At 48.2% G+C, this 12,956-nt stretch overlaps 1 protein-coding gene across 1 annotated transcript in view; it reads right to left on the bottom strand.

Annotated features, from left to right (window-relative positions):
- Positions 1–12,956, bottom strand: part of USP53 (ubiquitin specific peptidase 53) — a 36,949-nt gene that overhangs the window by 11,341 nt on the left and 12,652 nt on the right. Inside the window, exons 8-14 of the mRNA XM_087816217.1 lie at positions 11,091–11,196; positions 10,361–10,507; positions 9,529–9,678; positions 4,576–4,738; positions 2,970–3,092; positions 1,312–2,020; positions 253–329 (exon numbers count right to left, since the gene is read on the bottom strand). Of these exons, the coding sequence (XP_087672343.1) occupies positions 253–329; positions 1,312–2,020; positions 2,970–3,092; positions 4,576–4,738; positions 9,529–9,678; positions 10,361–10,507; positions 11,091–11,196 (1,475 nt within the window). The remainder of the gene's footprint in view (positions 1–252; positions 330–1,311; positions 2,021–2,969; positions 3,093–4,575; positions 4,739–9,528; positions 9,679–10,360; positions 10,508–11,090; positions 11,197–12,956) is intronic.

Raw genomic sequence — 12,956 nt, 5'->3', positions numbered from 1 at the left:
AGCCGCTGACCGCGCCACACAGACCGTGAACAAGAGACAGGCCGTTAGGACACTGGGATCCAGAAGTCGCTGCCACCGCCCAGCTAGGACCGAGCCTGTCCTGAGGGATACCCCCCTCCATCCCCTCAAAGGCCCCAGGCAAGAGCTCCGCCACCCTGCACCCTCACTGCTCATAACTTCTCAGGGACAGGGCTGCTCTCAGCTCCTTCACTCTTAGCGCCACTACTACAATTTATTAAATGAAAAACTTACCTTCTAAGTGGTTTTTACTTTGTTGGGAGGCACAGTTCGCACATTCTGTATTCCGGTCGCTTGTTTTAACCTGGTCACTAAAAAATAGAACAAAACACACACCAGCTATCATGAGTTACTAGTTCGGTTTATTCTGAGACAAAGAAAGGAAATAACATTTGACAGACAATTCATATGCCGTGTGCTGCTCTAAGGGGCTTAACACACGCTAATTTCCATCTCACCACGGCACTTACAAGTAGTTATTATCCTCAGTTTACAACAGATTAAGGCGTGAAAGTCAAATTAATTTGCCCAGTAATGAAAATACAAGCCTACTGGCTAAAAGTCCTGACCTTTCCACTGCCCTAAGCTATTCCTTTCCAGAAAGTGTTGATATTACCGTCAAATAAAAAGGTTTCCCTGATTGTTTTAATGAAACACAGGCAGCTGGTTTTTGCAAATCTGGCTTTTTAATGAAGGTGGTAAACGCTAGCTAATATCAAATGATGATGTTTTAGATGGATCAGAAGCAGAAATCAGCGCTGGTTGGGCCGTGCGCAGGCTCAGAGGGACAGGGAAGCGCCACGGGCCCCACAGGCCGCCATGTGCTCAGAGCCGCCGGACACACGCTCAGTGACTTGGCTGCGCTCTTTGACATTTGCTAAAGGAAAAACGTGTCTTCCATGGAACTGGGTTGTGAATAACCCCATTTTTTTCTGAGTTACAGATGTCAGAGATGGGGTAATAAGCATTAAATGGAAGAATTAGACGACCAGCTTAGTGACTGAGAGGCACCCAGCTTAAAGCTGTGCTTTAAACCCTGCAGCGTGTCTCAAAGGTTTCAGTGTCAACGACGATGATGTATTTCTATACTTTCAAATTTCGTAAACAGTTGTGGTTTTCTGGAATCAGGAAATAACTATTAAAACTAGAAACCTGAAATATCAAATAACCTGCAATATCCCAGGTTTCGTTATTCAAAGCTCATGACACATGACTGACCCCAAACTCTGAAAATCACTTCAAATAATTAAGGGGAGACTGGGGGTGGGGTCGCTCACGTAGCTGGGGCACTACCTGAGGGGCGCCGGGTCCCCGCCGAGCTCCACCGCTGTGCCGCCACGGACACCCGGGGAGTCCAGGCTGGCCGAGCCGTTGCCGACGTGGTCGCCGCTCTTGCAGCCGGACTCTGTCCTCCGCGCCTGCCAGGCGTCTCCGCGAGCCCCAGGCTCCGCCAGGCCTTTGGTTTTCTCTCCCTCTTGCCCGTTACATTCGGGGGAGCTCCTGCTCCCCGCCTCCTGCTTCGTTTCGTCTTCGTATATGGTCATTAAACACTTCTGCTTTGGACTGTCCTTCGGCCAGTTGTTAGAACCCTGATCTCTGCTCCTCCTGGGCCTGTTCCCGGCGCCTGATTTATGCCGCGGGCTGTGCTGCCTCCTCTCACTCTCACTAAAAACACTGTCCACATTCAAGGTTTCTCGCATGGGCCTCCAGCCTCGGCTCCGGCTCCGGCTGCTGCCCGGATGGCCGCTCCCCTTGCCCCGGGAGTCGTGGCTGCTGTCTGTCTCGTACCCAGCGCCGTCGCTCCTCACTCGGCCGGTCACCGGCTCCCCTGCAGCGGGGCCCCGGGGCTGCCCTGCGCTCGGCCCCTGCGCCGCGGCTCGGCTCTGCTGGGCGAGCGGGGCCTGTCGGCAGGGCCCCCGGCCCTGGCTGCCACACCGCCCGAGGCCGTTTGGGGCAGGGGGGGATCCAGGCTTGCCATGCGGAAGGTCCTCACCAAGCACATCTTTAAGAAGAAATAGGTAAGTGAAGACACGCTGCTCTTCAGAGCCACCTTCAGTCACAAGCAGCCAGCGTGCTTGGGGGGGACGTTAAGCAGCGAGAGGAGAGCGCCAGTTACATCACGCGCTCAAGTCCTGGTTAGGTACTGGTTTTTAAAAATGCTCTCTACAGTAGCTCATAAGATAATTCGTTTAAAAAACAGTATTCCATCTCACTCATGACTAATAAGAATCATGAAAATGAAACTATTTTCTGCCTCTCCTACTGGGAGAGTCAAATGTCCGTGAGCGCCGACAGCATCCATCGCTGCGGCGGGACTGCGGACGGTCCTGTTAGGGGGCGACCGAGCCACAGGGACCGTGTTCAAAGCAGACGCCCCCAGCCCAGCAATTCTCCTGAAAGAATTCTGCGCTACGGCTACACTCAGTGCACAAGGTGAACGTGGAGGACGTCACTGCAGAGGAAACCTTAAACCAATTCCACAGCCCACAGTCTCAGTTAAGCTCTGATGTCCATAAGAAAGCGCGTAAAACTGCGGGCAGGGTGGGCTCATAGCGAGCCGGGGCTGATGACGGGGACCGGGGGTCGGGGCCCCAGGAGAAGGAGCTCTTGTCACTTACTTTTATAACATTCCCCATTAGCTGAACACACCACGTGAGTGAACCTAAATTGATTTTAATTAAAAATTAACTTTTATTCATTTAACTTTTAATTAAAAGTTAAAACGGCAAACACTAGTATTCCAGGCTAGAATTAAATAAGAACTACGAAATTTTACATTTACAGATTTAGTAAGTGTATCAGAGGAATCATATTGATATATATATATAAAAAAATACAAATAGTAAGTATACTTAAAACTATGTTAAATTGTATTAGAATTATAAAATTCAGTTTTCAAATCTGGTTTTAGCAGCCCCCTTTCGAAAGGAGTGCCACGGCCCTTAGCTTACCTCTCTGTCGACCCGAATCTCGCCTCTGTGTGGACAGCGCGTGTCTCTGCTCCAGGGCTTTCAGAGCACATTCCCTGGAAATGTCCTTCATTTTTTCCCTTTGGTCACTGTGACCTGGCTTAACTATAAAAGAAAAGCCAGTCTTACAATAATAAAGAGACCATTTTCCAATTGCTCAATAAAAACACAAACTGAACTATATAAAATATTTAAGATGCTATCTAGTAAAAACAAAATACACATTACAGTGCAGAGCGTCTGAAGCGAGTGTAATGGGCCCTTCTGTTGAAATGAGAGCTAACGGGCCGTGACGCCACTGCATGTCCCGACTCACTTCTTTGTTGATAAGAACTGTTAACTCTGAATCTTACCACCCTTGATTACGAGCTACCTCTATGGTACATATCCATAAGCTGCTTAAAAATCATCCTAAACATCCGTCCAAGCGCAGGTCGGGGTATTTCTAAGCAGCAGCTGCACGTCACACTGTGGCGTCTCCCTCTGGACCCATCACTGAACTTGGTTTGTGAAAACTGAATTCTGGGATGACAGTAACGAGAGTTTAATCAAAATGGGGTAGAGCACCTAAGGCAGTAACTGAACTGCTGGTGCATTCACTGATGGTGAACTTAATTCTGAGCCAAATCATTAACTCGTACTTTCCCTCTGCAAGGCCGTAACGAACACCTTAGAGGAGAGGCCGCACTTCTCTTGGTAACAGTCCAGGCGGCCTCAGCCGACGACAGCCCGGTGTGCGCGGGGAACGCAAACACTGGTCGAGTCAAACCGTCCAGATGGAACCACAGGTGTCAGAGACACGCAGCTATTAAGACAACATTTTGTGATCTACATGTTCATGCTCTCCCGGGTCCCTTCCAGGAATGAGATTCCGTAAGCGGAGCACAGAGCAAGCCCGACTCCTTGGCCATGTGAAAATGACAATTTACGCACATAACTGGCTCTCGACCACCACTTGCTTGAACGTGGCTCCGACTAAATGATGAAATAGCATCTGTCTGAAATTTTTGATATTCTCTCTGTCTGACCTGATCACCAAATCCATTTTCTTTTGGGTTATCTGACTGATAAACGGAGGGCTTTTCACATCCTTAAAAAGACAAACACAAATACATCATCCCACCAGCAAAACACACAAAATTCTGCTCCTCCCACCAGCAGAAAAGTTTGAATCACTTTTCAGATATTTTTAACACTGTAGACAAAATTACTTAAAAATGTAGAGGACTGATATCTTCTAAGAGTTTCTATGTGCTTTGCAATGCACACAAGAATGGCCCCGCTGCTCTGGGCTTTTTCAGTGTACTCACTCACTCTAAATCCCTAATTCACCGCCAGAAAGAGCCACCAGCCAGCAGCCCCTCTGTGCTCACGTGACCACAGTCACGGGGCTCCTGGGGGTGCCTCTGAGGCCACTGGTGAAGAAAGATCATAAAGATTAACTCAGAGTACTAGAATCTTCCTGAACTCCATCTTAAACTAAATTTTGAAATTATCCTCAACATTAATTTTATATTCAGTCTATTAGTATTCCTAGTGTGACTGTGATAACCGAAAAATGCTATGTTAAAAAAAGAAAAAGAATTACCCGTGTTCTCTGCTCCGGGTTTCTGATGTGACCAGCTGACGACCTGCCTGAGCGCGTCCTCAGTGGAAACCGCCGAGCCATCCGGGTTTGCATAGAACAGGAGCAGGGGCTGGAAGTGGCACCGGATGCACTTGGAGACCACATCTTTCCATCTCGTCCCGACCTTTACAAAACCACAGTGAAAGGAAAACAAAGCCTGTAACTGACGTGTTACATGAAAAGGCAGACAATTTGCATATTAAAAAATTTAAAGACATTGAGATGCTGGCAGTTCAAGGGCGCACTGTATTATATGATTAACTTTATTTTGTTTAGTGACTATTCTAAATAAAAATCTTTAAACATTAATATTGAAAAAGTGATGGGCAAAATTATCCAATCTCTATACCAAGATTTAGATGAGCACATTTTAGAAAGCTTTCCACATACACTCGGTCAACTGACTTTGTGACTTCTGGCCGAGATTCCGGGGCGACTGAGTGGGGGCAGTAAGGCCGATTCTGCAGATGATGCTACAGCAGCGGACGCAAAAGGGAAAGTTACACAGCCACGCGTGAGGCCCCAAATTAGCTCAGCAGGAGATGTAAAATCTTCAGAGCACACAGAAGACGAGAGAAAACCTTAACTCTGGGAAGGAAAATTTCTTACCCAGGACATCAAACAAACCAAAGACAGCATTACAAAGCGGGGGTCGGTGAGATGAACGAATAACTTCTGCTCCGTGAAAAACACCATCAAGAAAATGAAAAAACCCACATCCATCTAATAAAGGTCTAATGTGCAGAATACAGAATTCCTGCAACTCATCAAGACGACAATCCAATTTCAACATGGCCAAAGCATCTGAACAGACATCACCAAAAAGATGTAAGAATGACCAATAAGCACATGGAAAGTTATTGAAAACACTATTGATCATAAGGGAAATGCGATGAAAACCACAGTGACAACGCTGCCGCCACTGGGAAGCTACAGCAGAAGGCTACCAGCACGGCCTGCGATGGGAGGGCTGCCGGGAGGGAGGGGCCGGCGCCGGCCCTGGCCCGTGAGGCTTGCACACACCAGGCCGCCCACAAGTCCCACCCTGGGGGCTCTCGAAGGGCAATGGGAAAACGTGTTCACACCAAGGCTCTTCCTACCTCACCGGGTGAACGGTGCATTGTTCTATCCGGGCCGCCAGCACGCGAGGCAGAGACGCACACCACAGGCGCCGCCTTAAAGGGCCGTGTGCTTAGGGAAGGAGCCAGGCTCGGAGGGGTACACGCTGGGAGACCGTTCACACAACGCTGAAGGGGGAGCCCAGCGAACCTACAGTAACATCCGTGATTTCCTGGGGCCCAGGGTGGGGAGGGGGCTCCACGGGAACACGGCACGATTCTGGGGTGGGCACGTTCTATAGGGCTGTGGAAGTTACACAGGTGTGTATACAGTGGCCAAACAAACTATACACTTAAAATGGGTGCATTTTAATGTTTCTAAATTATATCTCTAGAAAGTCGATTTAAAAACAAAACACAAAGCATTCTAAGAATGTTGGCTTTTGCAAGGAACGGCGGGCCGTAAAAAAGTCTGAGGTTTTCAAACTACACACACTTGGCTGTTGACCCTCTTTACCTGAGATGCTGAGATACTCGCGGAACTGGAGGAACTTGAAAGCAAAACACACAAAACTCACAGGGCGACTATACACCCAGTTCCTCTGTCAAGTTTTGACGACTTAAACCACAAAGGGTGCAAAGCAGGGTGGCCGAGGCGCGCTCCACGTGGATTCGCCTGGTGCCTCCTAATTAGCTGCTAAACAAAGTCCGAAAGAACTCGAGCCAAGAGCTGATTTTAGGATACAAACACCAGAATTTCTTTGTTGGCTGTAGAGAGTCGTTTACAGGAAATAAAACTACCCAGGCTCTGCACGAGTCCAGGGCCCTGACAAATGCACACAGCCACGCCGTCCTCGGCCCGCCTCCAGTGCCCCCTTTGCAGTGCCTGGCAGGCAACCTTCCGCCCGTTGGTTTTCTCCTATTTTAGTTTCATGGAGGTGGAATCACAGTCCTTAGTCGTTTATGTCTCGCTTCTTTCGTCAGCATAATGTTTGAGATTTTCCGCACTTGCAGGCGTATGCAGTTAATTCCTGTTCGTTGATGACCATGCGGTCCCAGTGTGTGCCGGGCCCACAACTCGGTTCCCCTCTCACCTGCTGATGGACGTCAGATTGTGTCCACGTGGGGTCATCAGGAATAAGACACCAGCTACATCCGCTGGGTACAAGCTTTGTGTGGACGCGTGCTCGGGGAGTGGAGCCGCCAGGCTGCGTGGTGGGCAGTTTCCGCTTGCGGGCAGCTGACACGCGCCTCTAAAGCGACTGCTGGAGGCTGCGTGCCCACGGGCCCGCGCAGGGATCTGGCTGCGCAGCACCCTCCCCGGCCCTCGGTGAGCTCAGGCTTCGGAACCGCAGCTACTCTACCGGCTGGGTCGTAAGCCTCAGCGGGCCTGACCGCCGGTTCCGTCTGAGCCCAATCACACGGAGTACCATTTCAAGGGCCACTCACTGATCTTTGGTGAACTGTCCAAATCTTTTGCCCATTTTTAAACTGATTTCTCTTTTCCCTATTGAGTTGTAAGCGTTCTTCACGTATCTGGGATGTAGCCTTAATTCGTGCTCGGCAAGTATCTCCCCCCAGCGTATGACCCGCCTCTTCCCCCCGACAGCGTCACGCTGAAGCGCAGAAGTTCTGGTAAAGTCCAGCTCGCCGGTTATTTTCGTGGTCCGCGCGCTTCGGCTGTTACCTACTACATCTCTGTGCACACGGTAGTTTAAGGTTCTCGTCTGGTGCTTCCATCATTCTTTGTCTTTTTTTTTTAAGGAATTTAGTATCTGAGCTGGTCTGGAACCGCCGGTGCCAGTCACAACTGTTGAGGTGCTGACGAAGCTCCGGAGGGAACCGAGCTCGTGCCCCGTTCCCCTCCCTGTGCCCCCCACCGGTCCCATGACTAGCACAGAGCTGGTGGGGCCCCTCGGCTCTGATAACACTCCTCAAGGGTAAGGGTCAGATTTTCCTCCTCTGCATGTTCAGTAACTTTGTGTTGAATGCTATTTTGAAATGGCATATGGAAATTTTATTAAATTTTGCATTTTGGGGCGTTGAGTTTCATTGTGTTCCTTTACGAGCAGTGACTCTGATCTGGGGTGGCCACATGTGCCGCCTGGTCCTGTGAAGATTCATTTTAGGCATTTTATGTCGAGGGTGGAGCATCTTCAGTCTGGGGACAAGCCAGCCGTGCTGTTAGGGTGCAGCTCCTCCTCACGAGACGCCCCGTGTACGTGTCTCCACTCTTGCTGGCGGGGATGCGAACCCTCCCGGCCTGTGTGAGCTTTGGGCACCGCCCGGCCTGTTCCCAGTGCCTCTGTCCTCACCTTGGCAGGTGCCTGCACATGGCGGATCACTGCTCAGCAAAGACGAAAGGGGGCCCTCTGCCACCCTCCAGAACTTCCCTCTGTGTGACTTTCTTTCTGGTAATCTGTCCAGCAAATCAGCTCTCGTGGCCTCACTGGACTCCGATTTCGGGTTCCTCCGCTCACTGAGGCTACAGGGCTTGATCTGGGCTCCCCTCCCTGCACTACAACCAGAAACTCCCCCAGGCAGTAAGAGGGATGATCGTGGGGCTCACCTCCACTGTGTCCCTTTTTTCTGTTCAACTGCCTGCTGCCCTATGTCTAAAACAGCTGTTTCATCTACTCGGTTTTCTACTTACAGCACAGGAGAGGCTATTTTCACAGCAGCTGCTCCTTCCTGCGCAGAATCAGAGCTCTAATAAATACCACGCATTTGAACTTCTACTGACCTAGTAAACTGCATTGCTGATAAATGCCTTTTGTTACATATCAAAATAAAGTAAATGAAATTGTACATCATTTGCTTGTAATAATGAAATAACATGTATTTTTAAATCAGTTTACTGCTTAATAGTAGGATTCTCAAAGCCAACGAGCCTGAGAACAGTACAGACAAGGTCCCCAGCTTTCAGCCGTGTGAAGCCGGACCCCTGTGGACCCTGAACAAACTCGGGCGCCTGCCCCACGCCACTGAACCAAGAATCCAAGGGCCCAGGCGCGCAGGGTTCTTGAAATCCAAGTCTTTTTTTTTTTAAATTTTTTTTTGAATCCTCACCTGAGGATATTTTCCCATTGCTTTTTCAGAGAGCGTGGAAGGGAGAGAAAGACAGAGAGAGGAACACCGATGTGAGGAGACACATCGACTGGCTGCCTCCCGACCGGGGCCGGGGATCGAGCCTGCAACCAAGGTACGTGCCCTTGGCCAAAATCGAACCTGGGGCCCTTCCGTCCACAGGCCGATGCTCTAGCCCTGATCCAAACCAGCCAGGGCTCCTATAGGTTTTTTAAAAAGCTCCCACGGTGATTGGCACATATTCCTTCTTAAGATATTACTCACTAGGTTTTTGGATATTGTTACAGTGTTGAGTATACTACTTCCCGAAAGACAGAGCTGATACATCTAATTCCAAATACCAGACACGCCGTGTGAAAAGACGAGATAAAAAAACCACCAAAAAAACCAACGAGCAGATTTTTATCACTAGCTATACAGAGCAATCATGAATCATCCACGAAGAAATAACACACATGGTAACAGACAGAAGGACGCGCACGCGATCCCGGAGAGCGACACTAGCTGCATGCTAACAGTCACCTGTCACCTTCCTGTTGTTCCAGAAATGAAGTCAGCTTCAGAATAAACCAGGTTTCAAAAATTAATAAAAGGACTTCAAGAATTAACTATTATTAAATTCATTTCCTATTTTCTATAAACATTTACATATCATCACTGTTTATAATTACATCTTCATTTTGTCCCTGTAACACTACACGCATGCTGCTGTGCCATTCATTCCCTGAGGGCACGTCACAGTGAGTGCCCGCTCGTGGGGAGCCCCTACCTCTTTCACGTGCGCATCATCGAACAGCACCCACTTGGAGCTCTTGGTGTGAAACGTGACCGCACAATAGTGCCGGCTGGTGTAGCAGATCAGACCAACCAGGTGAAGTTCACTATTCTTGGCATTTTCATCAGTAACCCTATAAAAAAGCTGTTTAAAAAATCAATAATTACATTTAGTACGGTATATTTTTAAAAGTGAAGATCTGCTGTCAAGTATCTGACTCCCCGTAAAACATGTCTCCCACGCATGCTGCCTAATCCAACGTCATACTACGTGGGAACACCACGGACACGGCACTGGCCGCAGAATTACTCCTTTCAGGTGTCCCTCAGGAACGTCCGACAAACGCACTGCACTTAGCTCAGTAATGCGGTGTCCCCAACAACGCAAGACTGACTCGAAGTGCGAGATAAATCACACGTTTTCTGATAATTCTCGACTGAATCACACACTTGAATGTACATTAAACGTTATCGCCAAAAATCTAATTCTCTAAAAGCTTAACTGTAACATAAACCAATTCAAAATAGTTAACTAAAATGGTAGTAAGCATTTAAGAGACGAGTGCTGTAGCTGAACTTTTAATCTCTTTGTATTTCTAACAGTATCACTATCTCCGGAGACGCATGCGACAGCTGACAATGGACAGCCGCCCCTGGCCCGCGCAAGGAAGGCGCCCAGCTAGCCTGACGGGTCGACTCGGTCAGTGACATCTGAACATGACTCCTTGCGGGGAAAACTTACTCTGAAACACACAGCGTAATATGACAGAGAAGATGTGTCAGAGAATTTAAAACCGAAAGGGAAGAGCATGGCAAGGCCGAGATACCCCGGGCAGGTAGAGGTGAGGTGCCAGGTTCCGAATGACGTCGTCGGTCAAGTCCGAGTGCTCGGAGTCCCAGACTAAACCGATGGTGACAATCTCGGGGCAGTTCATTAAAACACGGCGAATCTTTATTTTTTGGCCACAGTTACTCTAAAGAAAAATACAGACAGCAGGTTTTGGAATTACTGAAAAAGGTGCCACAGGCAGTGCCTCTCATGGTTTGCATTACGCAGTAACGGTCTTAACGTGCATTGGAAACGTATCTCTTCAGCACACGAAAATAAACTTCTAGCAAACGATTTTTCTCTTAATTATTCATTAAACAGGAAGTTTATTATAAATCAAAGTGCCTCCTTTGGTATTTTTGTAAGTTTGTTAAAACTAGAATTCAGCCTATAAAAATCAGAAATAGAACCCCTGGGATCATTAATAATAGTATGTCCGAAAAGAATGATACCATTTGTAAAGTTTAAAGAAAAAAAGAAATTAATTTTGTCTTTAGTGAAATGATAGATTTCAGAACTTTAAAAAAATGAACATATGCTACCTTAAGTCCTACAAAAGTTGCGTGTCTAAAGAAACAGTGCTGAGATAAATGGCTCACACGGTAGTTACCTAAAATAACACTGCAAAAACAGTTCTTAAAATTAATTCCATAGATAATACGACACAATAATTTCTGACTGTTTTCAAAGCTACCCGCGCGGAGGCACACACGCCCGACTGCACTCACAGGGCACTTCCGGTAGTCGTCCGCCGTGTTGGCCGCTTGCAGCAGCTCCGCGAACAGTTCGGGCTTGACACGCTCGTGCCTTTCCGTCATCCTTCCAACCTCGTTGCTACAAAAGAAGACAGCGGTCCCAAATCCGGAGCCGAACCTTGAAACAACCCGGCACATTGTGCATGAACCACACGAAGGTATCAATATACGTAGGATCCCTTTTTCTGTCTTAAAGCATGATTTTGTGTAAAAAATTAACCATAAATTTCCATAAAGTGAAAAGCCATGAAAGTTGGCAGGTATATGACAAAAAGTCAGGTCAAGAATAGGATAAAATACCACAGACATTACAGCGCTGTCTGGCACTGCATGAACCAGGGAAGACGCTCTGTCTACAGGCAGCTCCAAGTCAAACACTTCTTTACACTATCGCTTCGGTTATTGCATAAATTACGAAGGGACTTGCGTCTAAACTGGGACCTGACAAGACCAGCACACTGTAGGAGAGGCTCCCTCTGCGGCCTGAGGCTCCCAGAAGCAGTTACCGCTCCCGGTGAACGCAGGGCCCGCTGCGGGTGGCCGCAGACGTCAGGCCGCAGCCCCTCCCGACGGGCGGCGCCGTCTTTCCTACAGGCGTGCTCACCGTTCCACGGAGCCTGGCATGGTACCTGCCACTTTTTATCCAGCCTCCCCGGAGTCAACTTTTTACATACACAGGATATCTTTAAACAAGTGTTCACACATCTCCAAAGAGAAATGTAATGCAGCTCACGTACCTCACTGGCTTCCATCCCAGATGCCCTGGCTCTACTCAACACAAGTGTCCCCGAGCTGGGCACAGTTGGCAGTTCAATGGTTAAATAATATACACTATTCGGCACAGCCGAAGTTCCCTTTCTTCTAAAGCACCTCACCGTGTATGGAAAGCTAACACTGACGGGCTCACTCAGACTCAGCCGTCGGGGGAGTGGGCAGCCAGGCAAGACTGAGCCTGAAATGCAACCACACCGGGGTTTCCAGCCTAACGGGTCTATTTGCCAGATCAACCCTATTAAACCTATTTCTCATCAACAAAACAGTACTTTTGTTAAGATTAAAGTAACAATTTATATAAAGCCTAGAACATAGTAAGCACTCAACAGTTAGTATTCAACACTCAATACCAATAAAAAGAGACTAGTAGAATTCAGAGTCTGGGCTCTTGAGAGCTGAGATGGACCAGGGAGAGATGGATGGAGCTCTGATCCTGACCTCAGGGACTGCTGCAGGACACTGTCACTCAGAGAGGAGTTTCAGAGTAGACACCATCTCACAGGTTTTAATTTGTGCAGTCTCTCCTTGTTCAAAACCACCCTACTTTTCATACAAAGTGAAAAAAAATGAGCCCACAATTGACTGAAGTTTAGGGAATGTTTCTTTACACCAGCGTTCCCCAACTCTGTGTATGTAAGACAGACACTAAACACACCTGAATAACCAAATTGCTATTATTCAATAATATTTAAGAAATAACGTGCTATGTCCAAACCAGGGAGGAGGTCTGACGCTGCAGTGCCATGGAGGTGCGCCTGGCACTCACCTGCATGGTGACAAGCCGCTGGCCCTTAGGAACCAGCTGCTCTACTGATGCATCTGACTGAGAATTGCTGACCCAGGTTTTGCTTCTGTATTAAAATATCTGCAAACATTTATGACTTTATTCAATGTTTAGCACACATCAAATATCTAAACTCCCCAACACCTGTGGAAAGTGTTCAAACAATTCTTGCTGCATAGTCTTGGGATACTCCTGGGTCCCTAACTAGTAATGTCTGGCGGGCGGGCTGAGCAGAAGGCGGCAGGTGAGCCAGGCACGTGCGAATTCCAGGAGCGTGGGGC

Source organism: Miniopterus natalensis, chromosome 4 (genome assembly GCF_054644295.1).
Source record: "Miniopterus natalensis isolate mMinNat1 chromosome 4, mMinNat1.hap1, whole genome shotgun sequence".
Lineage (NCBI taxonomy): Eukaryota > Metazoa > Chordata > Mammalia > Chiroptera > Miniopteridae > Miniopterus > Miniopterus natalensis.
Note: the sequence above shows the minus strand (reverse complement) of the source record. Positions and strands in the feature narration are given on the sequence as shown.